Below are 27,083 nucleotides of genomic sequence, written 5' to 3' on the forward strand. Positions count from 1 at the left end.
AGATCTTGGGGGTGGTCTGGTAGGCCAAGTCACATCCCCCTGCACTTACTCTAGACTGACTAGGCCACATGCCTTTGTGCAGTGTGTCGTGTCAAGTTGGGCACCAGCGGTGGCCATATTGGATCCCTGTGTAAGGCAGCAGTGCAGGTTCTTGTGGGACTACAGGTTGCAACAGAGCGGTTGCCTTTTGGTGACTACAGGTCACAGCAGACCAATTGCCATTGTTTGGCACTACAGGTTGCAGTAGCGCGATTACTTTGTGGGACAACAGGTCACAGCAAGTATTTAAGAGGCCACACAACTTTTCCTAATGAAGCACTGTCCGAATTAGAAAGGGTCAAATCAAGGGTAACCAAGTTCGCTGGTGCTTAGAGACTCTGTGCCCTCTCGGCTGACTCAGGCCACTGTTCCCATCAAGGGTCCCTATGTTATTGGTCAGCTGGCAGTGTCTCATTGACAGCAGAGAGGAGTGGATGTACGGGGTGAGGTGTCCTAACTATGCTGTTCAGGTTTAGGGTTTATCTCAGACCTAGAAGGCCTTTGTGAGTTTCCTTGCACAAATAGTCCAGACTAATTTGAAGTTTTTGCTACCAGAGTCCTCTACTCCCAGAGGGCACAGGATTTGGATCATGGCATCTGCCACAACATCCTCAATCCTCTCCTGTACATTGTAACATGACGAGAGAGGGGGGCACTTCTAACGGAGATGCCAAAACCAGAAGAAGAAACCTGGTACATTTCCCACATGCTCTGGAGCTTTGAAAGACTTGATTCAACAACTTTCTGCCAGGACCATGTGAAACATTTACCCTTCAAGGGGATCCTGCTTTGGCTGATTACATCCAGAAGGTGGTCATAGGGAAGAGTAAGTAAGCGTTTAAAAAGAAGGCAAAGCCTACAGTTCAAAAGCTTACCACTCCTACTTCCAAGAAGCATTCCTCAGGACTTAGACCCCAAACCCCAGTCTCTGTTCTGCAGGAAGCCAAGGACTCCAAAGCTGAACAAGTCCCATTCGCTATAAAGGGGCACCTCCACTTGGGATGTGGGGGGGTTTGGGCTGGGGTCATTGTGGGAAGAGTGGGTCCACAACACAGTGGCTTGAGGGCTACAAGCTGGAATTTCAGAGCCTTCCACCTCTGCTCTTCTTTCAACTGTTTCTTCAAAGCCACAAAAAGATTTTGCTCTTTTGCAAGCTCATTTATCTTCTATCTCAAGTGATCATTCCAGTTCCAGAAAATAAAAAAAGGTTTTACGGTTTCAACACTTCACAATGTTTGTCCCTTCTTGGATATCAAGAAAACTCAAGTTTCTATGAGTGCAGAAGTTCCAGGTGATGTTGGTGCAGTCTGTGGTGCCCTTTCTCCAGCAGGGAGATTTCATAAAATCAGTGGAAATCAAATATGCTTACCTGCATGATCTACCCTTTCCATCTCGCCAAAAGTTTCTGCAGTTTTCTATGGAGGACCCGCCACTTTCGTTTTTTGCGTTTGGCTTTTTCCACATGTCCTAGGTGCCATCTTTCTTGTCCCACTGACACTGGGGGGACAAGGATCTTCACACTTTGGATGTGGATGGTGCTATTGGTGTTGCCTGAAGTCAACTTCTGCAATTTGTCAGCTTGAATCTTTGTGCTTCTTGAAGGCACAAGGTATGCAGCTTCCAAATCTATCTCTTGATGCATCCATCAGTTTCTTAAACTTATTGTCTAAAAGGAAATTTTCACTGCTTTTCGGTAACTGCTTATTCTACCAGAAGTGTCTGTGCCTCCTGGTCTATTTGTAATCAGACTTGGGTAGCTCAAGTTTACAAGGCTGCTCCCTGGCCTTTGGTTCATACTTTTACAAAGTTTTACCACCTGGATGTTTGAGCCGCTAAGGAAGCTATCATTGGTCAGTAAATTTTGCAGGCTTCTGTGTGCAGTTCTAGCCTGTTCTGGTTTTGTTGTTTGGAGCTTGTTGCCTTCCCCTCTTATTCAGTGCTTTGGGATATCCCTATCGTAATGGAGGTGTAGATACCCTGTGTCCTGGTATGTATGATAAAGAAAATGGGGATTTTTGGCTTGCCTGTATAATCCTTTTCTTGGAGTAAATCACTGGACAGTGCTGCCATCCATCTGCCTTGCTGGAAGGGTTATACCTGGGAAGTGAACTTCCTGTCTCTTTTGTGCTGAAAGTACAGCATAACTTTATGATGATGAAGATATAGACAGCCTGTGTACTGTGATGTACTTTAAGAATAAGATTTTACAGGTAAACCAAAAATCCAATTTTTGTTACTATGTATTAGTGAATAATGTGATACTTTAGAAAGTTTGTAACTTTTTATACAAACAAAAAGCCAGTTTACTGTACTTATACTTTTGGGTGGGAGTAAACCATGATACAGGCTTGTTTGTCAATGGGAGTAAAAAAAAAATGATATAGTGCCTATGGGCAGTAGGAGGGAGGAGTATTGCCCCATTGTTGGTGTCATTAGGGAGAGATATGTCCCCTTTAATGTTGGTGAATGAAATGATGTGGAATCGTTGGTGTCGATGGGAAGACTAGGGCTTTGCATCCTTGGCAGTAAGAGTGCCCAAAGGGCTGGGTAAAGGCAAGCGAAGGGCCACAGTTTGGAGACCTTGCTCCAAAGCATAGTTATGGAATTGTCTAATGAATTCTGTGGGAACATCCATAAAACCTATGTCTTGTTGTTAGGTTCTACATTAAATGACAAGGATGAAGATACACTACCTGCGGAGACTGGCCAGAATCACCCATTCTTCCGTCGCTCGGATTCTATGACCTTCTTGGGCTGCATTCCACCAAATCCTTTTGAGGTTCCTCTTGCAGAAGCCATCCCACTTGCTGACCAGCCACATCTCTTACAGGTATTCTTAATATAAGCAGCTCTTGTGCTTTCCAGTTAGAATCCTCCACTTGTATCTGCCTTCCCTCCTCATCAAATAAACCAGAACCTAGACAATGACAAACCCATCTATCTTGCTCAAGGCTTTTCATTATCTTATAATTGGGTGTCTGCACATTGCTATAGGTCTGGTAATTATTTGACTATGGAGGGAGATGTACGTGGACCATTTTAAATAGAAAGTGTGTTTATGCTACTACCCATTGTTTGGTAAAAGTGGTAACTGATTTTTACATTACAATTTATCATCACCTATTTAGCCCAATGCCCGTAAGGAAGACTTGTTTGGCCGGCCAAGTCAAGGCCTGTATTCATCTTCAGCTAATAGTGGAAAATGCCTGCTTGAAGTGACAGTGGACAGAAACTGTTTGGAGGTAGGCATGCAAAAGCCCTCTTAGTCATGTTTGGTATATTTTACAAGAAATAAAATCTCAAGGATTTTCTTTAAATCACTCTGTGCCCCCATTATAAAGTCTTAAAGCCGTGCCTACTCTGTCAGCTCTACACTGCTCGTTGTTGTGTAGTCCCAGCCTCCGCTTCTCTTCTGGTTGAATGATGTGCAGTGTCATTCAGCCACTTCTTCTGAATTAGGACATCAAGTAAAATGCCCCTTTTGCAGTTCTCTGCATTAAAGGGCCGGCACACCATTGCCGCTGGAAGTGGAGGGAGAAGACTGAGGTAAGATGTTACAAGGTGTGACCTGCTCTATTTGCAGTTAAGTGTTTGGTGAACTAGCATACTTTGTGTAGAGTTTGATGAAAAAAGGTAGTGGTAGGGATCTCTAGCTGACTGACAGACTCAGCTTTTTTCCTTTGTTGGGGGGGGTAGGGATGTCCCTTCCCTCCTATCAACTCTCAGTGCTCTCCTCACTGAGCTCTCCAGAGTAACTTCAGCTCTCCACTACTTTTCTCTGAATGCTCAGACAAACTTTATAAATTCTGGACTTTGAACTGATGTAGAGAAGACTGCAGATAAGCAGGTACAACTTATGTATGAGGATTTGTTTAATCGGTTTATCACTTCACTGGGTATATGTAAGTGTGTGCAACCATTTTAAGGATGTTATTTATGTGTGATTTATTGTATTTTTGTTAGGTTTTGCCTACCAAAATGTCTTATGCTGCTAACCTGAAGAATGTAATGAGCATACAAACCCATCAGAAAGAGACAGAAGAAACTGCTGCACCTCAGGAAGAAACAGACAGCTCGAAGCCAGGACCATCAGCGCATGATCTGGCTGCTCAGTTAAAGAGCAGCTTGTTGGCAGAGATTGGGCTGACAGAGAGCGAGGGCCCTCCTCTGACTTCATTCAGGTACTCTACTCTGCAATCCACGTAATTATATATGGAATGTCTTGTCTTGATTTATGTTGATGTTTCCCTGTGCAGAGAGGGTTTTCCAGAGTTGCCTTCTGATCTTTGTTAACATTTAATAATTGGATTGATTTCCTTGCTACTGGATAAAAGATTCTATAGAATTGAAGCATGATCCTGAGCTTGGTTTTCTTTATCTTTTTTACTTATATACTTGCATAGTGTTGGTGTTGGCTAGTCTAAACACTATCTTGGCTTGTGTTTTAATTCCGAAGATCTGAATGTCTACGAGCATATTTGAGAGTTGTTTAGTGTCCCGAGTCCAAAGAATAAAGCCTATACCCCAATTGCATTACATATATACACTGTTTCATAGATGTGCCTTGTTCACATTTCTTGGTGAAAGTCCATCAGTCAAGGTCTCTCTCTGCAGACCCAAAGTACATCAAACAGCCACAATACTGTTGGCACACCAAGGCCGTGTGATCTGTGCCTAGGTGTTGGGAGATATGAGGGAGCTCAGGAACCGTGATTTATAGTCTTACCAAAAATCGTGGTACTTTTTACTTACTGTGATTGGGTAGTATAACTTTTCCTTATCAGTTCATATGTAGTTGAAATTTAATGATTGGCTTACTGCAAGTACAAAGTTCTCCATTTTTATTTGATTGAAAGACAATCTATGGAGTATTTTGCATTTTCCAGATGTAGAGATCCAGTTTAGAGATTTACTCAATTAAAAACTGTCAGCTTCAACCCATAGATAATGGGTTTCTCTCTGGATCTGGTTTATTCTTACATAGGCAATTTCAAGAATCCATAAGTTGGCATACTGGGGTTGATTTACTAAAACTGAGTGCAAAATCTGGTGCAGCAGTGCATCGGCTTCTAACTTCAGCTTGTTAAATTAAGCTTTGGTCAAAAAAAACCAGGAAGCTGATTGGTTTCTATGCAGAGCTGCACCAGATTTTGAACACCAATTTTAGTAACCCCCCCCACTGTGTTGAATAACTATTAAAGGGTTATCTGAAACAAACAAGTAGGCACACTGTTGAATCGTTATGAAAGGGTAACCTAGGATCAACACTGAGTTGAGATGAATTTCCCTTGTTTACTAATGTGTGGTGTTTATTCTAGGCCACAGTGCAGTTTTATGGGCATGGTAATATCTCATGATATGCTGTTGGGTCGATGGAGGTTATCGCTTGAACTTTTTGGCAGAGTGTTCATGGAGGATGTTGGAGCAGAGCCGGGATCAGTAAGTTTTCATTGTTCTTCAGAGCTCTTCTTTATATACTGTATTGTTTTTGTAGTAGATGGTTGACAGTTCTACTCATTCAAATAGATATTGACTGAGTTGGGTGGCTTTGAAGTGAAAGAATCCAAATTCCGCAGAGAGATGGAAAAACTGCGAAATCAGCAATCTAGAGATTTAACCTTGGAGGTAAGATTCCACAAGAAATTCTCATAATTTGACTATCCCAGTACTCTTCACTATTTGTGTGACATCCGCTTCCTCCTTGTGGGTGTTTAAAGGTCACTTCTGAATCGTAAAACAAGATGCATCTATCAGTCTTGACTTGCGCTGTTTTTTTAAATAGATTTTAGGCATTAATTGTAAACTTAATAATACTTAAGGTTTTTTTGCACCTCCTGGTGCCCCCTTAGCAAGCCGGTTGCTAAGGAGGCATCCATGCACGCACGCTCTGGTGCTGGGCTGTGTTCACCCATACACACAGTGCCTGGAAAGCAATGCCCCTGCTCCCTCCTCCAAAATGAGTCTATGGCTCCTGCTGCTGTTTCTTCTGTGAGACCAGGAAGTAAGAGGGAGCGGTGCTGCAGCTGGACAGCGCTGGAGCAGAGATAGTGAATTTTTGTTGGAGTGATGGTTGTCTTTATATTTAGCTTATCCTTTTGTTAAAATATAAAGCAAAATAATTATTGCTTAATCAAAACTTTAATCAAACGCAGTGATCTATTTTAACCTTTTTTTTTTTTTTTTTTTGCTTGGGCTTTAGGTTGACAGAGACCGAGACCTCCTTATTCAGCAGACAATGAGGCAGTTGAATAACCATTTTGGGCGCAGGTGTGCCACAACACCAATGGCTGTGCACAGGGTAAAGGTCACTTTTAAAGACGAGCCAGGAGAGGGCAGCGGAGTAGCCCGAAGCTTCTATACTGCTATTGCTCAAGCATTTCTGTCAAATGAAAAATTGCCAAGTCTAGACTGCATTCAGAACACCAACAAAGGAACACATACAAGTAAGCCTCTGATAGGATGTGATGTTTAAACAATATTCTACCAGTACAACATGGGGAAACTGTAAAAGATTAACAGTTTCAGTGTGGTTGAACAAATTTGTCCGAGTGAATAGGTTGGGATTAAAGTAGAATAAAGGCAAAGTGGGGTTTTTTTGTGTTTGTTTGTTTTTTTTTTCCCTTTCATTGTGGATACAGTAAGGAAAGGATTTTGCCATCTGTTCCATAGGAAAGATTTCGTTTCACTTCCTGTTCCATAGCCAAAACAGGAAATGAGAGGAAATCCCTCTAATGTGAGGGAATCGAGGTGTCATTGGAAGATCTCTGCTGATCTTTTTCTTTTACTTTCACGGTAAACAGGACTTTAAAGAGGGTAAATATCCCCAACAAGCACAGGCAGCAAAATAACCTGACAGGGGTTCTAATCCCTCTAAGTTTTGGATAAACTGGAAAAAAAAAAATGTGTGTTACTTTAGTGTTCTGGAACTAGTATGTGGCTTAGAAATCAGAATGACAGCTTCTTTCTAAATCTTTTTTAAGGCTGGGTTTACACACGCTGCGGCTCACAGCAGGGGGTCCGATGTTTCCCTGTATCAGAACCAAAGACGCACAGAACCCTTTCCAAATGCAAATGCTGACTGCGGCCGCCCCGGAGCTGTGTGAACCATTGCGAGCCGGGCACACTCTCCTGTCAGGCGAGTTGGATGTGGAGAAATCCGCATCCAGTTTGCACTAGTGTGAACCCAGTTTGAAGGTTTTTTTTTTTTTTTTTAATGTTTTATACTTCACTGCTCTGTGCAAAGGTTTAGAGGGAGGGCACTGTAATACAAGAGGTGTTGCTGGCCCAGATCACCAGGTGAAAAAAGCCTAAGAAAATAACTTGCGCAGCCTCAACATCTAATGATTGTAGAGCTGCAATATATTACATGTTTGGTTTTGGATTTAATATCTACTAGGAGAAGCTTACCTTCTACCTGTGGAGGTTTTTCTGATTCTTCTAGCACAATGTTTCTCTTAAGATTCCAGCTGCACCATAGGCATTGCGGCTCCTACAAAATCAGATCAGTTGGCCCCTCAGCAGGACCTTGGTGCAGTGGCGTAGCGTGGGGGGTGCCGTGGCCCCGGGCGCGACATTTAGGGGGGCGCCAGTATGTGTCTCCTACTAATTTTAAATTCCTGTGTCCCCGGGCTCCGGCCGCCATGTTCAGTGTCCGGCGCCCTGTGATTGGGCGTATGGGGTCATGTGAGGCGTAGAGCTGGCCTATCCTTGATCTCTCCTGAAGTCCCGCCTCTGCACATGACCCTCATAACTCCCAATCACAGTGCACTGCGCAGGACACTGAATATGGCAGCTAGAGCGCGGGGGAGAGAAGCAATGTGAGCCGCCGCTGTCTTCTTCTTCTCCTCCTCCGGACTGATGCAGGCCAGCCATACACGAAGGTGAGTGAGACTCCCTCTTGAGATTCGTGTTACTGGCACCGGGGGGGGGGGGGGAGAAAGTCAGTTAGTGTAGTATGGTGGGTCAGTTAGTGTAGTATAGTGGTCAGTGTTGTGGTCAGTAAAGGACTCAGGTTGGTCAGTGTTGAAATCAAGTAGGTTAGGGTAGGTCAGTACTATTGTATTTGAAGGGTCTCGGGGAGTGCTAAAAGTCCGCAGGATAGGGGGGGTGCAAATTATTTGCTTTGCCCCGGGCGCTGGCAACCCACGCTAAGGCACTGCCTTGGTGGGAGGCTGTACTTGGAGTAATCCCTCCATAAAGTCTGCTGATGTCTTCAGACTTTGTGTGGAAGTGCACAGTATGGGTTGTGGGGGCATACAGATTGGCTAGTATGTAGTATAGTTTTGCCCTTGAAATGTCCTTTTAAAAAAAAAAGTCAGGATTGACTAGTTGAGATGTCTTTATAAAAGGACAAGTCTTATGAATAGCAATTGCAACCCCTCTAGCTTTAGGTGCTGAAGAGTTACAAAAGAACTAATCCTATACAGAGTTAGGAGCCTTTATTTTTGCCAGTGACCAGTTGCTTGAAGGTGGCTGCATATAACCCAGTGGTAACCACTACAGATCTGTATCCCGTAATGTACACTAAAACTCATTTTACTGAGTCAAAATGTTTGCTATTAAAGGTTTAATGCAGAGGCTAAGAAATCGAGGGGAGCGCGACCGGGAAAGAGAACGGGACATGCGACGAAGCAGTGGTTTAAGAGCTGGATCTCGGAGGGACAGAGACAGGTTTGTTCCATTTATTCACATTCCCCTTGAACAATAGCGTAGTTTTTCATACGGCCTTCACTTAACGCATATGCTTGTTGTTTTTATATTAGAGATTTCAGGAGACAGCTGTCGATTGACACAAGGCCTTTTAGGCCAGCCTCTGAAGGGAACCCCAGTGATGATCCGGATCCTCTTCCAGCTCACAGACAGGCTCTTGGGGAGCGCCTGTATCCACGTGTACAAGCCATGCAGCCTGTAAGGGACATCTTGTCAATTTTTGTAACTGCTTTGTGATGTTCGATTCATACATTATAAACATTTCTGGCACACCCGAAACATATAACGATTTATTTATTTTAGGCCTTTGCAAGTAAAATTACTGGTATGCTGCTAGAATTGTCTCCAGCCCAACTGCTACTGCTGCTGGCCAGCGAAGACTCTCTGAGAGCCCGGGTGGATGAAGCTATGGAATTGATTATCGCACATGGAAGGTATCGCTTGATAACCTAAACTGTTGCGTATGCACGGACACACAATTTTAGACTCTGTGGTCCTGTATTGCTTGAAAATTAGAGGCTTTGTAGGGACCCTCCTCTATAATCTAAATGTAACCTACTTTCAGACTGCCCACAATGTAATGTGGACGGGCAAGCCCATACAGGCACAGCGATATACTGGTACATCACTGCCTGTTTCTGGGTTTAGGGTGCATACATACGCTCCCCCCACCGCTAACACCTGCTGTGATTGTACACAGCGGTAGTATCTCAGCAGGTCCCGGCCAATGATTCATGGCCGGGACCTGCTGATCAGCTGTATCCAATCACAGCCCAGAGCCCTGTGTTATTAGTAAAAAGCAGCATATAATACCCTAACACTTGCTAGGCACACAGTTAACCCTTTTATCAACCTAGATGTTATCCCATTCCCAGCCAGTGTCATTAGTACAGTTGACAGTGTATATTATCATTGTATTCATATCAGTGGCAGTCAGTTCCCATCCATTGCAAGTAGGTGTCTGATAGCACAGCATGCAATCTGTCTCACTAAGTCGCTGATCACTGCCAGTAGTAGTGTAAAAAAAAAAAAATCCAGTATATATCATAGTTCGTAGACACTATAAGGTTCACACAAACCAATCAATATACACTTATTGGGACTTTTCTTGCCAAAGATATGTAGCAGAATACATCTTTACTTTTATTTTGGGTCATTTTTCTTTTAAATAGAATTTAAATAAAAAGCCTAGTGGTAATCAAATGCCACCAAAAGAAGCTCTATTTGTGTACAGCGTTGCATGACTGCTCAATTACCAGTTAAAGTAGCGCAGTGCTAAATAGCAAAAAACGGCCTGTTCATGGAGCTAAGGTGGATAAAATATGTCTAAAGCAAAACATGTTTTTATATTTACAAAAAAACAGAAACTCCAAGCTTAGGGCTACAAAAGAAATGAAGGTATGCAGCTAGCATGCAGCTATTTGTTAGCGGTGTCATATCAGGGAGATTTACGATCATTTCCTGTTCCATAGACACAACATGCAGTAATTGGAGGGAAATCCCCTTAGTTTAGAGACTTGGATTTAGTTAGCACTTTTTTGACTCTTGCCTTATAAAAGCTGGCAATAGTGGCGTTGAGTCATTCTTACAGACTTTATATCAACATGCCTATATCAACCTCACTATGAGGTTCTAGGCCTAGGGGGATAATAACACAATGTAACCGGATAGTCTTTCTTTTCTAGGGAAAATGGAGCAGACAGTATACTTGATCTTGGCTTGTTAGATTCATCTGAAAAAGTGCAGGTAAGCCATTGTTACTGCTAATATTTTATTCTTGGATTTTTTTGAGATTGACACTTGTAATGCTTGCGACTGCCGATAGTTTATAGGGAACTTGTGTCCAGGGATGATCAGCTGTCCCTAAATTCAAAAGTAATCTGCAGAGGGTGCAATTATCTGAACACTGGCTGACAACTGCGGCCGCTGTCAGTCTGTCACTGCTTTGTTACATGCTTAGCAGTCACGACTATCCACACTCACCTGGCTGCGGGTTTCAACAAGTTACTAACTGAACCACAGCAGATGTTGCAGATCTGTCACTAGTTACGGACTGTTTCTGAAACTGCAATTCCTTGTTGCAGGAAAACCGTAAACGTCATGGATCCAGCCGCAGTGTGGTTGATATGGAGCTAACGGATACGGATGATGGTGATGATAACGCCCCCTTATTCTATCAGCCTGGTAAACGAGGATTCTATAGTCCCAGGCCAGGCAAGAACACAGAGGCCCGGTTAAACTGTTTCCGGAATATTGGAAGGTAAACATTTTGGCTATTAGTAGAATGTCAGGTCAATGAAAATTACAATTGCAGTTTTCTTTGAATATATGATAGAACATATCTCATTGTTTCAGGATCCTTGGCCTGTGCCTGTTGCAGAATGAACTATGTCCGATCACATTAAGCCGACAGGTTATAAAGGTTCTCTTGGGCAGAAAAGTAAGTCTTTTGTGAAATATTCAGATTCCATAAATTCTCGAACCTAAAATACTGATATAAAGTTATAGGACACCTGTTCTAAATAAAATTGCATGTTCTAGCCCACATGGAAAAATAGAACCCCGTCCCTTTACTCTCATATTTTCTCTCCATTTCTTTATGAACGGTGAAGTGGATGCTTATTTTTCCAGTGCTGTTTGTTGCTCAATGTGCCAAGCAAATCTGAGTTGCTTTGTACTGTGTGATCGCCCCGATCACAAATGTAACCAGCGTTATGTTTACATTGCAGAGCTCACCCCTTCCTTTTACAGAGGAGGAACTATGAATTAATCACACATTCATTGGTTCCAGATCAGCAGATCCCAATGTTGTGGGATTGTTTTTAACACTTTCACCCCCTTCCCTGCCAGTATATCTCAACCCTATTTTTGTCCTTGCAGTGACCTGTCTATTAACCCATTTCTTTATCCTGCACATCTATACATAACCCCTTCATCTCCATTTTCACTGTATGTGATCTGTATCTTAACACCTTTGTTAGAATTTGTACATTTAATGTATCCAGTTCACTATTACCAAGCAGTATGTTTTAACACCCTCAATGCTAGTATGGTTTTTTCTAAAAAATTAAATCATCTTGGGGTGTCCGTTTCATAAAAATGATAATTTATGGGGTTTTGTAGAGTTCTGGTATCTTTGTGTAATGTGCTATAGCAGCAGGTAAGAGAAACCATTTATTTTATTTTTCTCCCAAAAGTTTGGTCATCTTTTTCCATTAATATAGGTAAAAAGAAAAAAATACAATGGTTATTACATACTACTGAAAACATGACTAAAAAAAAACCCTGTTAGACTTACCGGTAACGGTATTTCCAGGAACCTTCCAGGACAGCTTCTTGAGAGATGATTGGCTCCGTCCTCTACAGGAAACACAAATCAGATACAATTTAAAGGGCCCCTCCCTTTCCTCTGACCCTCAGTTGTTTAGAAGATCAAGTAACCTCCACCAAAGGTGCACTCAGCAGAGGAAAAAACAGAAACCATAAAACATACCACCACCAGGTAAATAGGGTGGGAATATAGACGCTGTCCTGGAAGGTTCCTGGAAATACCGTTACCGGTAAGTCTAACGGGGGTTTTCCCCCCTCACCTTCCAGGACAGCTACTTGAGAGGATAAGCAAGATTTTATACCTTAGGGAGGGACGACAGCCTGAAGCACTTTCCTACCAAAGGAAAGGTCCTGGCTGGAAAGCATCCGAACTCTATAATGCTTGACAAATGCATGAGAGGAGGACCAGACGGCAGCTTTAGAGATTTCTTGCCATGAAGCCCCCGCTCTTTCTGCCCATGATGTGGCCATGGATCTCGTTGAATGGGCCCTAATTCTAGAAGGAGGGGTGCGACCTGACGCTTTATATGCCTCATAGCTCCCCTAATCCACCAAGCAATCGAACTTTTGGATGCTTTGGACCCTTTCTTGGGGCCACTGAACAAAACCAACAGTTGGGAGGAACTCCTAAACCCACTGGTCTTTTCTAGGTAAAGCAAAAGACACCTCTTTACGTCTAAAAGACCAAACCTTTCCTCTTCTGCATTTTTGGGAGAGGTGCAGAAACTAGGAAGGACTATCTCCTGGGACCTATGAAAGTTGAAAGAAACTTTGGGTAAATAGAGAGGATCAGGTCTAATCACTACCCTGTCCTCAAGAATCCTCAGGAAGGGGTCTTTGCAGGAAAGAGACTCTAGATCAGAAATCCTTCGCCCTGACGTAATAGCCAAAAGGAAGGACAACTTCAAAGAAGTAATTTTCAGGGAAGCCTCATGCAAAGGCTCGAAAGGAGCCCTTGTTAGTGCATTTAATACTAACGACAGATCCCAGGGAGGAACATGTTTGATGACCCTGGGAGTATGTCTAGATTTGGCTAAAAGGAACCTCCTGACTAAGGGATCTTCCGCTAGTCTTCTCTCTGTAAATAAAGATAGGGCAGCAATCTGAACCCTAAGGGTGCTGACAGAGAGCCCCTTTTCCACTCCGACTGGAAAAGGGTACTTAGATGAGCTACCTGCATCCTCCTCTGATGCAGACTTTTCATCCGATGAAGAAACTGGATTCTCACCTTCTTCCAGATCAGAGGTATCACGTGAACTAATAGTCTCAGATACTAACAAGGGAAGGGACCTGGCAGAGTTAGAAGGGTCTTGGGCTATGGGTCTCGCTGAGGAAGAGCCCAGACTTGTAACCCTGTCATTAAGTGACCGAAAGGAGTCCACTACTTCCTTCATAGAAGTCATTAACTCCTTAAAAGAGGAAGACTCAGAACTAGCTCTGGGTGGAATACAATCCTCACAAAATAGCTCTTTATAACTATCAGAAAGCCTGGCCCTACAGTTCCCACATTTCTTCTTCACCGGTTTGGCCTAGAAAAAAGCAGAAACAAGGACCATAAAAAAAAAGGTTCCATACAAAAAAGTCCCTTGCTGTAGACTATCCACAGACAAGGGCTTACCTTGGGGATAGTATGGGACCCTGATGCTGCCGCTGGTTCAATACGAGCGGATGCTCCATCCTCAGACCTGTCCTCAAGCTCCATGAAGCAAGCGGAGAATGGCCGTAGAGAAGACTGCTGCTGTACTGAAAAACTGCACTTAGAATGGCGTTTTTAGCACACTATACCCCTGCAGCATGTCCTCAGTGTCTCCACGCCATGCTCCTTTAGCCGTCCTGGAAGGTGAGGGGGGGGGGGGAAAAAAAAAATGAAGAAAATTTATTTGGGCACAGTAGCGTATGATTGTCAAACTACCACAGGCTAATACTGAAGTGCTTAACCACTTGCCCACCAGGCCAATTCTGACATTTCTCTCCTACATGTAAAAATCATTTTTTTGCTAGAAAATTACATAGAACCCCCAAACATTATATATATGTTTTTTTAGCAGAGACCCTAGAGAATACAATGGCGGTCATTGCAACTTTTTTACGCAGCAGTTGCGCAGCAATTTTTCAAACGTGGTTTTTTTTTTGGAAAACTGTTTCATGTTTTTAAAAAAAAAAAACAAACAGTAAAGCTAGCCCAATTTTTTTGCATAATGTGAAAGATGAAGTTGCGCCGAGTAAATAGATACCCAACATGTCGCACTTCAAAATTGCACACGCTCGTGGAATGGCGCCAAACTTTGGTACTTAAAAATCGCCATAGGCGACGCTTTAAAAATTTTTTACTGGTTACATGTTTTGAGTTACAAAGGAGGTCTAGGGCTAGAATTATTGTTCTTGCTCTAACGTTCGCGGCGACACCTCACATATGTGTGATTTCAACACCGTTTTCATATGAAGGCGGGACTTACGTATGCGTTCGCGTCTGTGTGCGAGCACACGGGGACGGGGCACTTTAAAAAAAAAATGTGTTTTTTGGGGGGGTTTTTTTATTGTTAATTTTACTTAATTTTCTAATTTGACACTTTAAAAAAAAAAAAAAAAATGTTTTGATCACTTTTATTCCTATTACAAGGAATGTAAATATCCCTTGTAGCAGGAATATGGCATGGCAGGACCTCGTTACAGTGAGATATGGGGTCAATAAGACCCCACATCTTGCCTCTAGGCTGGGAAGCCTAAAATAAAAAAAAATCACCACTTCACAGCCAAGGTGGCGCCGTTTTTTTTAATGCAGAGGCCGAGCGTGGCGTCATAACATCGCACCCGGCCTCCAACGATCATAGAGACTCCGGCGACCATCTGGTCCGCCAGAAATCTCTATGGTGGACATCCGGGGCCGGCAGATCCGTTCTCCGACTCACCGATCGCAGAGGTGAGTCGATGTAAGCACCAGAGGGGGGGAGGGGGGGGCGTCCCCTCTCGCCGCCCATAAGAATGATCTAGCGGCTGACCAGCCGCTATGATCATTCTTATGCTGTAGGAAATCTCCAGCTGAAAACGCCGGTATCAGAATGATGCCTGTAGCTTGAGGCATCATTCAGATATACCACCAGGATGTCCCAGGATGTCCCAGGATGTCCCAGGATGTCCATGGACGCCCAGCAGTTGGCAAGTGGTTAATCTACATTTCTTTCTCATCCATTGAGGAAAACAGGATGTATTTTGCCCTTTGGATTATGCAGTTGCCTACAACTGGCAAACACAGCTGTAGGCCAGCCCAAGATAACTTCTGCTACCTGCGTATCCAAGGATGATCATCTTTTGTTCAGCTATACTGTGTGCCTTATTTTGCTAAAGCCCCATACACACGATCAAAAAAACGTACGAAAAATACAATTTTCGGAGCGATCGTATGATCTGATCGTTGGTGCAGATCTTTCAAGAGCCGATCAGGACAGTACATCCGATTATTTGATCAGACATGCACGAAAAAAAAAAAAATTGTTTTTCGTTTGATCAGTCCAGTTTTCATTTGAAAATGCAATACAGATACACTACAACACATGACATAACTTCTGAATTTTTTATTCTGTTCGAGAATTTTCATGACTTTAGTAAACTCTTCAGGTTCGATCTAAGATTAGCATACAAAAAAAACCAAACGATCATTCGTCCAATAATCTCATTGTGTGTACCAAGCATTACTTTTGATCTTTTCCTTTAATTCCAATCAAGAATCTTCTCTACATAGCTGCAAATGAAGACAAGCTCTAGCAGCTATGTGGCATGGCCATCGGAGTGCTGCAACTGGACCCTGTAGGACTGAGTGTTGCAGGGATAGTTTAGAAGAGACCTTCGGTCACTAGGTTTAGCTTGGCATGGAGAAGTTTACAGACTCTGTTCTGGTCGAAGTTAGTTTCCAGATTCAATTCACCCCGTACCTTTTTGCTCCAGTTGCTGTGTCATTTTGGCTTCTATAGCGGTGTCCTATCCAGGCCACCATTCTATTCCTCCAAAAGATTCCCTGCCCTTGGGGCATGTGAGGCCCTTGGTAATACCTGGTGTGTCTTACCTTATCCTGACTCCAGAGGAGCCCTCTGGCCTAGTAGGTCAGCTAGGACCAGCTTTACTTGTCACTCATCCTTGTAAGGTTCTGTGTTCTTGGTGTCCTCCATACTACTTCTCGGGCCTGGTGCCTTTTCCTGACACCCCATTTGTGGGATACTTGGACAACCCCCAGTGAAGTGGGTGGCATTTTGGATTCTAGTGGCCAAGATCTCCCTGAAGGGCTTAACATCTTCAAGATTTGGCTAGATCTGACTCGGGTTTCAGTGTTGGAAACTCCCTGTCAACTGCAATCAACCTAGTTCCTCCCTTTGGGCCCCGTGTTATTATGAAGGGTGTTACCCTTTTCGTGCCTACCTTGCACCTTTAATCTCCCCTTGGTCTACTTTAAACCCTTGTCTGCTGTTAGACTCCTCGTGGATCTAGACTGTTAACAAATCTAACTCTCTGGACTGGGTAGTCTCTGATGTGATCACTCGATTTCCCCATCAGGTGGCTGGTAATAATTCTTCTCTGCAAATCCAGGTGGTTTCTCTCATTGGAGATTTGTTTTCTTCAGGGATGCTTACTAGACTTTCAGAGCAAAGGGGTTCCTTGTCTCGTTGGATCCTGACTCGTGTAGGTCTCCTGCTACTGTCTCTGTTGGACACCATCTATGTGCTGCTGTGTCTTCAACACTGAAATTCAGGTTGATCAGCTTCTCGCTTGTTCCAGGTTTCATTGTTTCCTTCTGTTTTGGAGTCATTCTCCTCTAGTGGTGACCTTTTTCTATTTGGTCCTGAGCATCAAGCTGACTGTCGTCCTTTGGTCCTATTGCTGTTCCCCTAATTAGGGAGCTCTGCCACATTTAGTATCAAATTCCAGGGTTGGTCCTTAAGGCATTTCTTGGGCTATAGGCTGTCCTCGGGTCTGTTTTGTTGGGCCTGCTAGTGGCAGTTTCTTTAGAGTTGCTTCCTAGCTGTCCAGACAAATAGTGTCACTCTGTTGCTGCTTTCTTGCTAACAATGAGTTTCTACAGGGTTTCAGCCAGAGAGGGAATGATGACATAGGAACAGGCGAATGTCCACCACCAACAGGAGCACTAATGTGAAATTGCCCTATATGTATCGAAGCATACGTTTATTTGCAGTTTGGTTTGCTAGCTTCCTATATTAGGGAGAAGTGTTATATGGTCAGTCTTCATTCAATGTTGTACGGTAAAGTATGAGCCTCTAATGAATGGGGTCAGTAAGGGGTTATAGGGGTACAATCCATGCAATAGCATTTATAATCAACTAGAGACACTCCTCATTGGGTCCCCAGAAACACAAAGAAAATGGTACTCAAACATTTACAATGACATCATAAAAATATATTTTTGATACAAAAAGTTAAAGGGAACACAAATCCACATACATGAATAAAAGAAATAACCATGTTGTATGGTGCCTAAATGTTTATAGAAATTACAAATGTGTTGTCTTTTATCATTGTGTAGGTGAACTGGCATGATTTTGCTTTTTTTGATCACGTGATGTATGAAAGTCTGCGTCAGCTCATCCTCGCCTCACAGAGTCCAGATGCAGATGCTGTGTTTGCATCAATGGACTTGGCGTTCGCTATAGACCTGTGCAAGGAGGAGAGTGGAGGACAGGTATGAACAATATTATGCATGTTGACCATTTAAACTGTATGTATTGTATAACGGCAAATCATTTGTTCCCCTGAAACTTTCTACTTTGCGAAAACGGCCAAGATTTGCCATATTATGCAAGGTCCATTCTCCCCCCCCCCCCCCACACTTTTTTTCTTCTTCTTTCTCCTAAATCATTTAACACAACAGGTAAACTTTAATACATCTGTGGTTGTGTATGCCTATTCAGATTACCTTTGACTAAAGTTCATTTATTTTCTTCAGGTGGAGCTCATTCCCAATGGTGTAAATATCCCTGTAACCCCTCAAAATGTATATGAATATGTAAGAAAATATGCTGAACATAGGATGCTGGTAGTAGCAGAACAGCCTCTACATGTAAGTTTACTTTGAGAATGCGTAGAACGTTTCACTCTTAGGACCAATTTCGTTTTTTACTGTAAAATACAAGCAGTCCCCAGGTTACAAACCAAGATAGGTTCTGTAGGTCTGTTCTTAAATTGAATTTGTATGCGAGTTGCAACTGGTATCATTTTTATTTTTTTTTTTTTTTTTTTTTTTTGTGTTACTCCAGCCCAAATTTTTTTTTTTTTTACCTTTTTTTTGGATAGCATAGGGAAGGGTTAACAACACTGCAATGTTAGTTTTGCTGTCTGTGCCCCTATTTAGAAGATTTCGCCTCACTTTCTGTCTCTGTGAGAATCGAATTTTGAAAATTTTGTGTTGTCATGGAAAGACTGGTGATAAATCTTTAGTGGAAACTCCTTTTTTTTTCCCCATAACGGTTACACAAGTGAATCTCCCTTCTTAGGAGTGGATTTTTGCTCACTCCCTGTTGTCTACCTCATACTTACAGAGGGAGACAACAGACTGCAAAGACTAACATAGTCGGATGTCTGTGTGTATCAGTGACAGGTGGCCAACCTCCCAAGTACTGTAGCTTAAAGTGATACTAAAGTCTGTGGTTTTTATTTTTTTATTTTTCTCTTTTAAAACAAACTTGTTATACTTACCTGCTCTGTGCAGTAGTTTTGCACAGAGCACCCCAGATCCTCCTTGGGTCCCTCGCTGGCATTCCTGGCCCCGCCCTCCTGCTGAGTGCCCCCACAGTAAGCAGCTTTCTCTGGGGCACCGGAGCCGCTGCTCTGTGTGCCCAATCAGACAGAGCTGTGGTTCGGTCCTGCCCCTTCTCATTGGCTCACTGACTTTGACAGCAGCGGGAGCCAGTGGCGCCGCGCTGCCATCTCAGCCAATGAGGGAGAGTCCTGGGCAGCCAGGACTGTCTTGCAACACCGCTGCATTGAATTGGGCTTAAGTAAGTATTTGGGCTGCTGCACACAGGTTTTTTTATCTTAATGCATAGATTGCATTCAGACCCCTTTCACACTTTTGGGACTGCAGGGTCGCATGACAAGTCATACCCCATGATTTCCAATGAGTACCATTCATATCTGTGCGACTTCAGAGTAGTCCCCGCACTACTTTGGTCCAACTTTAATGCGACTTGAGGGCCATAGACCTGAAGATTACACAGCCATTCAAGTCGTGGCAAAATCGTGCGACTTTCAGGTCACACAATTGTAAAAAGGGTCCAAGATAAAACCTGACTTTACAAGCACTTTAAGGTGAGTGTGACCAGTTTGAGAGTTGCTTCCTTTATCTTTGTGGGTCTTAATATATGGATTGATCCTTAATATCTAATTACGCTCACAACCACAGGTGCGGTAAGCTACATTGCCTTTAAGGAAAACATAACCCAAGAACAAAAATTTAAAGCAGAACTTCATCCAAAAGGAAAAGTTCCGCTTGTTTGCATCCCCCTCCCAAGTAGTAGAAATTGCCCTGGCATTAGTGGGAGTAAACCATGCATCTTTGGTGTCGGTCGGAGGAATAGTGTTTTGTATGTTTTGTAGCCGTGGGAGGACAAATGCCCCAAGGCCCAGAAAAAGGAAAGTAAAGGGCAACATCTGGCCCCTGGGCTGCAGTTTGGAGACCACTGATCTAGGGCATATACTTCTTCCTTTTTTTTTTTTTTTTTTTTTTTTATTTGATGCAATCTATGGCCAGCAATTATTGTGCTTTCTGTTACTTTATTGCTGTTGTGTATGTTTTAGGCAATGAGAAAAGGACTGCTAGATGTAATTCCAAAGAGTGCACTAGAAGATTTAACAGCGGAAGATTTCAGACTTCTGGTGAATGGCTGCGGTGAAGTTAATGTTCAGATGTTGATTAGTTTTACATCATTCAACGATGAGTCAGGTAAGAAATTGCATACATTGCTGATCAAGAAAAAAACCTTTCGGCACATAGTACAGTTAGTTGTTCAATAAAGTGAACACACAATAATAAAACTAAAATTTGACCCGCTATGATATAACCCACTAAAAGCAGCAAAAAAGTGCCCCTGTAATACTTTATAGTTTTTAGGGAAACATTTCTGTGATATTCCTTACAACCAAAGGAGTACACTGTACACAACCCTTGCCCTGATCTTTGGTACTCCCCCACCCCCGACTTCTCACAGTGTAAAGGGGCCATTCTAAAATATTTTATCAAATCGGCTGCATTTTTTTTTTTTTGCCAGATTCATTTTAAACTGCACCTGTTCTTCACAGTGGTGCCCTGTCACCAGAATATGAGGTGAGGAGAAATCTCCCAGTGGGGATCCCTGTTTTGGTGACAAGTGAAATTCTCACATCTGCAGTGGGGACACACTGCTAAAAAATAAGCTGACCTTTATCACTCTATCCACTTTTTGAATAAGTTTAGACTTCACATACCCTTAAGGGCCCGTTCACACCTGAGCGATATTCTGCTTGAAATTTTGTAGCTCTAAAACGCCCAACAGGCCAAATCCCATTCATTTCAATGACACCTGTTAACATCTGAGCATTCTGTCACCTGAAGCAAAACGCCTGTTGCTCAAAGTACATGAGCATCTTTTTGGCAGATTAAGTGTTCTTGGCCCCATAGACTTCAATAGAAATTCCTGATTTGAGCTTTTATTATGTTTTCTCCTCAAACAGCAGCTCTGTCCACCCCTAATTTCCTCCTAGTGCTTTCTATTGGCTAAACAAAAATGCCTGAAGCTGTAAAATGCTTATTATACTTCTAAATATGCTCAGGTGTGAATGCAGTTTTAGTTTGTCTCCTGGGTTCTTAATGAAGTATGGGTTTACTTTTTTGGCTTAATCCTATTCCTTGTGAGCTGACTGTTGGTCCTTACCGACATGAAGTACCCCTCCTGTAGGAACAAAAGGAGGAAAATAACAAAAGCTGTTTGTTCTAAAGGCTCCACCTTATATTTGAGCTCCATCTCGATCCAGCGATGTGCATGAGAGCAGCGGATCTCCTAGGTCTATCTCTCCTCATTGGCTCACACTGTAGCGGAAGCCATTTGTTCCGGCTTCTATCCATCACAGCTAGTGAGCCAATGAGAGAGCAGGGGCTGGGTCGAGCCACACTGTGTGAGAGAATGGGGACACACAGCGTGTGGCTTGGGAACCCCACATAGTAAGAGGTTTGCTATTGGGGGCACTTGGAAGGTGGAGGAGCCCAGGTGCCTCTGTGCAAAACCATTGTACAGAGCAGGTAAGTATTTTTTTTTTTTCCCCAATTTTAAATTCTTTTATTTAGAATCACTTTAAGGATGCTGGTAATATGTGGTATTTATTTGGTCTATCTTTTAAAGCCGTCAATGAATCTTAAGATATATTTTAAGGTGGAGTTGAAGACCGTTATGGTCTTTATTCTAATTGTTTTATGACATTAGTGACTTGCAAGTTTTATATGAGTAAATTTAGTACATTTGCATTATTTTTACGTGCAAGTTCCCTTATCCTGTAAATAATGGGCCTTTATCATTACAGATATACATGCAGTAAAAAAAAAAAATCACAAAATAATTATATAACAATTTATTTAAGATGCTTACTACAGAATAAAATATTTATGAATGTTTGTTTTCAGGAGAAAATGCAGAAAAGCTTTTGCAATTCAAGCGTTGGTTCTGGTCAATTGTTGAAAAGATGAGCATGACTGAGCGGCAAGATTTAGTAAGTACTTGTCGCGTTGTACTATTTTGTGTTTCTAATAGATAGTGTAACTTTGTATCCTAATCATAGAGTACAGAACACAAGCTGAGTATTCGCAGACCCTGGTTTATAGGCTGGCACCTTGAGTGATGGGACACTGGTGGTGCAATTGAAGACACATTCCCCTGGGCACCTCCTTTATATCCCAACCCCACTCTTCTGTTTTTTTTTTTTTTTTTTGTGCTCAAAGGAGATGGGCCTCTTCTCCCTTAGTTGAGGTTCACACACCTACAGTGCGGGAAACGCAGCAATCCCTGCAAGTTTCCCACACCATATTACAATCGCACCATGTTTGCGATGATAATAAAAGTGCCAACGCATACATAGGTAAACCGTGTTCACATCATATGTGCGGTATCGCCGTGAATGTTGTAGTGAGGTCCAGAGCTAGACCTCTTGTGCAGGGAAAGAAAATCCATCACATCCCCATTGACAGAACAGAGATCTGCCTTGTTTAATTAGGCAGAGCTCTATTCTGTGTCTTCTCGCCGATCAGCGGGTGCTGGCAGACATCCATTGGCCGGCGCCTGCTGATCAGCTTGTGTTGTGTCCAATCACAGCACAGACGCGCGTGCCGCATCACACACTAGGTATGTTATCTGGCGTAGGAGAGCCGTTCTGCCGCCGGCAAGTGTTTTATATGAAATCCTGTAATGTGAACAAAATTCACACTTGCACAAATAATGATTTGTCTGTTTTTATATTTGTAGGTTTATTTCTGGACATCAAGCCCATCTTTGCCCGCAAGTGAAGAAGGTTTTCAGCCCATGCCTTCCATTACCATACGACCGCCAGATGACCAACATCTCCCTACTGCCAACACCTGTATCTCTCGCCTGTATGTCCCCCTCTACTCCTCCAAACAGATTCTCAAACAGAAATTATTACTGGCTATTAAAACCAAGAACTTTGGGTTTGTGTAGATTAAATAAAGCGTTTCCCCCATGTAATATATCTAGCAAACATGTTTTTCTTAGATCTTTTTCCATTTGTCGAAAAGGTTTATGAATTTTAACACAGTTTTGCCCAACCATGATGTCGCGTTGAGGACTTTCTGGCGCTTTGATTGCAGTGGCGTTTAACGCCAATTGGTCACGCAAAACCCAACTGAGTACAATTATTGGTGGGCCAGTCTATCAGGTCTTCTGACAAACGGTTTGGCTTGTTACCGTTCCTTTTAAATCCAAGGACAGGAGGAAGATGAAGTAACACTGTGATAGTCTCTTCCCAGACAGGAAAAGGTTCTAAACATGTCTGACTTTTCACTGCTGCCTTTGTGAAAATTGCTTTATCATTGACTCTTGGAAGGAGGGAATAATGATATCAAAATCAAAAATGTATTCTGTCACACCCTTTTATTTCCACTTTTTATTTTTTGTGGGATTTTTTGGGGTACTTTTTTTCCCCCCTCCCATGCTATTTAATTTGTAGTTTGGCTACTGTGTTGTACATGATGTATATTAAACTTGTAAAAGTGATATCCTGAAAAAAAAAATAATGAGCTTATGTTGCACTATTTTTATTTTTCACGTGTCATGTCAATCTCTAATCACAATCTTTTCCATAGACTGGAGCTTTTGAGAATAGGTCATGACAAAATTGCATGTACAAATACATGTATGTAATTTTATGTTAAATGCATAAAAATTCAGTTGGATATTTTTTTTTTTCTTCCAAACCATTTCTTGACTTTAATATGCTTTGTCAATTACGCCAGTGGGAAAATAACTCAAGCAGATCTGTTTTTTATTTTAAATGGACGCTTTTAGGTAAAAAAAAAAAAAATGAAACAAATTGTGTGTTGAGTTTTTTTCTGACATTTATTGATAAATTGCAATGTGCTTAATTTTTAAACATTTCAAATTAAAGGAGTTGTAAAGGTAGAAGGTATTTTATCTTAATGCATTCTATGCATTAAGAATAAAAACCTTCTGTGTGTAACAGCCTCCCCAGCACCCCCCAATTACCTGCCTTAGCTCCTTCTCTTTCCAGCGATGTCCACGATCCCCTCAGCCATCCAGTACACTCCTTCTGATTGGCTGAGACAGAGCAGCGGCGCTATTGGCTCCCGCAGCTGTCAGCCAATCGGGGGGGAGGGGTCGGGGCTCCGTGTCTGAATGGGTACACGGAGCTCTGACTCAGCTTGGGTGACCCCTGTAGCTGCTGGCTGAGGGGCACTCAAAAGAGGGAGGGACTAGGAGCAGCAAAGAGGGACCAGGGAAGAGAAGGATCCAGGCTGCTCTGTGCAAAACCAACTGCACAGAGGAGGTAAGTATAACCTGTTTAAAAAAAAAAAAAGAGCCTTTACAATCACTTTAAACAGTCCTATAGTGTGGAAGCTATGCCCATAAAAGCTAACAGATGGCAAGTGACTAGTCGTCAGTCCTACCATTGGGCTCTCTGTGGCTGAGCTTTTCCCCCTTTTTTCTTTTTTTTCCTACTTACCGTAGCTTGTTTTGTACTGGGTGTGGAGATGGAGGTTTTTTTTTTTTTGGCAGAGGAAGCAGGACTTTGCTTCATTAGAGCTGGCTCCCCCATGGCTGGTGTGTAAATATTCAAGCAGTGTATTAAACTAATGCAGCTGAAGCAGGTACAGCTTTCTCTACAGCAAGGAGCATAGTGAGCAGCACAGTGGTGACAGCAAAATCCCCTCAAATTAGCAGTTGCAGCACAGTCTCAAAGTGGTTGTAAGATATTTTTTTTTTTTTTTTTTATCTTATTGCATTCAAGGGGTTGTAAAGGTAAATTTTTTTTAAAAAATAAATATGTTATACTTGCCTCCCCTGTGCATGGGTTTTGCAGAGTGGCCCAGATCCTCTTTTTCTGGGGTCCCCTAGCGGCGCTCCTTGCTCCTCCATGCATCGAGTGACCCCATGGGGAAGCGTGGTCCCTGGGGGCACTCGTGCTGGTGTGCTTCTGTGTCCGTTGACACAGACAGCAGGACTCGGCCCCAGCGTCATAGGATTTGATTGACAACAGCGGGAGCCAAGAGCTCAGATGCTATCAATCAGCACCCGAGACACTGGCTGGAGCTGGTGTGCTCATCCCTGTCCCTGGAAAGGCTGGGTTCAGGTAAGTAAAAGGGGGTCTCTGGGGGGGCTGCTGCATCACAGGAGGTTTTTCACATTAATGCATAGAACCTGAGCCCCATCCAGATCCAGCAGTGTCTCAGCTGCCTGGGACTCTCCTCATTGGCTCCCACTGCTGTCAGTCAGCCAATGAGAGAAAGGGGTTGGGGCGGCGGCTCAGTGTCTGATGCACAGAGGGAGCTATGACACGGGTGCCCCCCGTAGAAAGCTGCTTGTTGTGGGGGCACCCAACAGAGGAGAGGGTCCTGAGAAGAGGATCTGGGCTGCTCTGTACAAAACCACTGCACAGAGCAGGTAAGTAGAACATGTTTGTTATTTTTAACAAAAAAAAAAAAAAAAAAATTTTAACTTTATCACTTTAAATTGCATCACACACTGGATCAACAGGAGCGAGGCGCTAGGCACAGGAAGTGCACTGATGTAGCCTAATCGTACAGTCATTTCCTAGACCCTGGGTTATAGACTGGTACCTTCAGGGGATTGGATACTGGCAGGCTTTTGAGTACAAATCCTCTGAGCATCCCCCTAATAATGCTACCCCGCTCAAGTCTTCAGTTTTCTACTAGTGTCCCACAGGCCCTCTTCTCCCTTTTTAAAATCACTCTTACCTTTCTACTTTTTCTCTTCTAATTCTTCAATCGACTTAACGGCTTTAATATAGCCATCACTCGCCAGGCCCCTCTGCCTCCTCACTGGCTGTGATTGACAGCATTAGTGTCTTATGGAAACAGAGCGGGGCTTGGGGCGGGCATGCACGAGTGCCCCCATAGTAAGAGACTTGCTATGGGGGGGACTGAGCCAGGCGCACCAGCGGGGGACCCGAGAAGAGGAAGATCAGAGCAGCTTTGTGCAAAGCAATTGCATAGAGCAAGTAAGCATAGTGCTTGTAAAGGCAAATCCATCAACAAAAATTGTACGTTTTTTTTTTTTTTTTTTTTTTCTTCTTTTATCTACAGCTGTCTTTCCCTACATACATTCAAAGTGCAGCGTTTACACAGGATCTCTCTACTCTGAAAAGCAATTGGCGGGGGAGCTGTGATAGCTGATTGGAGGCAAGGGACACAGGAGCAGAGCTGAGGGTGTTGATCACAGGTTGTGCCCCCCCCCCCAAATATCACACTTTTTTTTTTTTTTTTTTTTTTTTTTTTTTTTTTCCATGGTGATAGGAAAACTTGTCAGAAGTGACTCATGCTCATCAGAAATGACACTTAGTGCTCTGGACTGAGACAAGCACACAATATAGAGGGGCATGCTTTGTTCATATTTCATGTCTGAGGTTTACAACCACTTTAAAGTGTTTTTTTTTTATTTTTTTTTACTCTCTCCCACCCTGCTTATTATAATATAACAGCTGCGCGGGAGCCCTGTTATCTGTGATGTGAAGTCCAACCAGAATTGCGCCTGGCCCAAAAGCTGTACTCCCGCATGATTTGTCACCCGCTGTGTCCACCGGACTCATCTGATAAAAGAGCACTGTACAGGCCCACTGCTGGCACCATGTGATCGCTGTGGCCAATTACAGCAGATCACATGACAATTGTACACCATGAAAGGCTTTGATTCATGCCTTTCATGGTGTTCTGTATTGATGAGTGCTGTGATTGATCACGTGGTACAGACAGGGCCAATCACAGCCCATCTGTACCATGTGATTAGCTGTGGCCAATGGTAAACCCCAGAAAAAAATGGCTGCTTATAACTAAAATTCAGTTATAACCAATCCGTGTCCCTGATCACTGCCACACCAGTTATATGATGACGCTAAAAAAAAGTTTTTTTTTTTTTTTTTAATTTCTTAATTTTCCAAAATATTGTAACAAAAAAATGACAACTTAAAAAAAAAAAAACTTGCCATTCCCCTTTTTAAATACTTTGGACTGTATTCTTTCCACAAAGGGGTCATTTGGGGTTATTTTTACTGTCCTGGCATTTTCAGGCCTCAAGAAATGAGATAAAAAAGATAAATGGTTTCTCCCGCTACCCCAATCTCAATCCATCTCCGTGCCCAAGAGCAGAGGGTTTCTCCTCTGTCCCTCTTCACAAGGCAGATTGATAGCGAACCATTGGTTCCTGCTGCTGTCAGTCAAACGCTGTGATTGGATGGCGGGAGAAACCATTTACCGCTGACAGGGGTGT

At 42.9% G+C, this 27,083-nt stretch overlaps 1 protein-coding gene across 12 annotated transcripts in view; it reads left to right on the plus strand.

Moving 5' to 3' along the window:
- The window catches only part of UBR5 (ubiquitin protein ligase E3 component n-recognin 5), a 133,158-nt gene extending 110,350 nt beyond the window's left edge, over nucleotides 1-22,808 (plus strand). For all 12 annotated transcript variants that reach the window (XM_073632069.1, XM_073632073.1, XM_073632076.1 and 9 more), the window contains 17 exons: nucleotides 2,697-2,869; nucleotides 3,168-3,281; nucleotides 4,003-4,220; nucleotides 5,358-5,478; nucleotides 5,566-5,664; nucleotides 6,239-6,482; nucleotides 8,604-8,709; nucleotides 8,802-8,946; nucleotides 9,052-9,182; nucleotides 10,434-10,494; nucleotides 10,833-11,008; nucleotides 11,104-11,188; nucleotides 17,609-17,764; nucleotides 18,029-18,142; nucleotides 19,879-20,023; nucleotides 21,734-21,819; nucleotides 22,569-22,808. In XM_073632069.1, coding sequence (XP_073488170.1) covers nucleotides 2,697-2,869; nucleotides 3,168-3,281; nucleotides 4,003-4,220; nucleotides 5,358-5,478; nucleotides 5,566-5,664; nucleotides 6,239-6,482; nucleotides 8,604-8,709; nucleotides 8,802-8,946; nucleotides 9,052-9,182; nucleotides 10,434-10,494; nucleotides 10,833-11,008; nucleotides 11,104-11,188; nucleotides 17,609-17,764; nucleotides 18,029-18,142; nucleotides 19,879-20,023; nucleotides 21,734-21,819; nucleotides 22,569-22,781 — 2,387 coding nt within the window. In that variant the 3' untranslated portion in view covers nucleotides 22,782-22,808. The remainder of the gene's footprint in view (nucleotides 1-2,696; nucleotides 2,870-3,167; nucleotides 3,282-4,002; nucleotides 4,221-5,357; nucleotides 5,479-5,565; nucleotides 5,665-6,238; nucleotides 6,483-8,603; nucleotides 8,710-8,801; nucleotides 8,947-9,051; nucleotides 9,183-10,433; nucleotides 10,495-10,832; nucleotides 11,009-11,103; nucleotides 11,189-17,608; nucleotides 17,765-18,028; nucleotides 18,143-19,878; nucleotides 20,024-21,733; nucleotides 21,820-22,568) is intronic.
- The last annotated feature ends 4,275 nt before the right edge of the window (nucleotides 22,809-27,083 follow it).

The sequence above is a fragment of the Aquarana catesbeiana genome, linkage group LG05 (assembly GCF_042186555.1).
Source record: "Aquarana catesbeiana isolate 2022-GZ linkage group LG05, ASM4218655v1, whole genome shotgun sequence".
Lineage (NCBI taxonomy): Eukaryota > Metazoa > Chordata > Amphibia > Anura > Ranidae > Aquarana > Aquarana catesbeiana.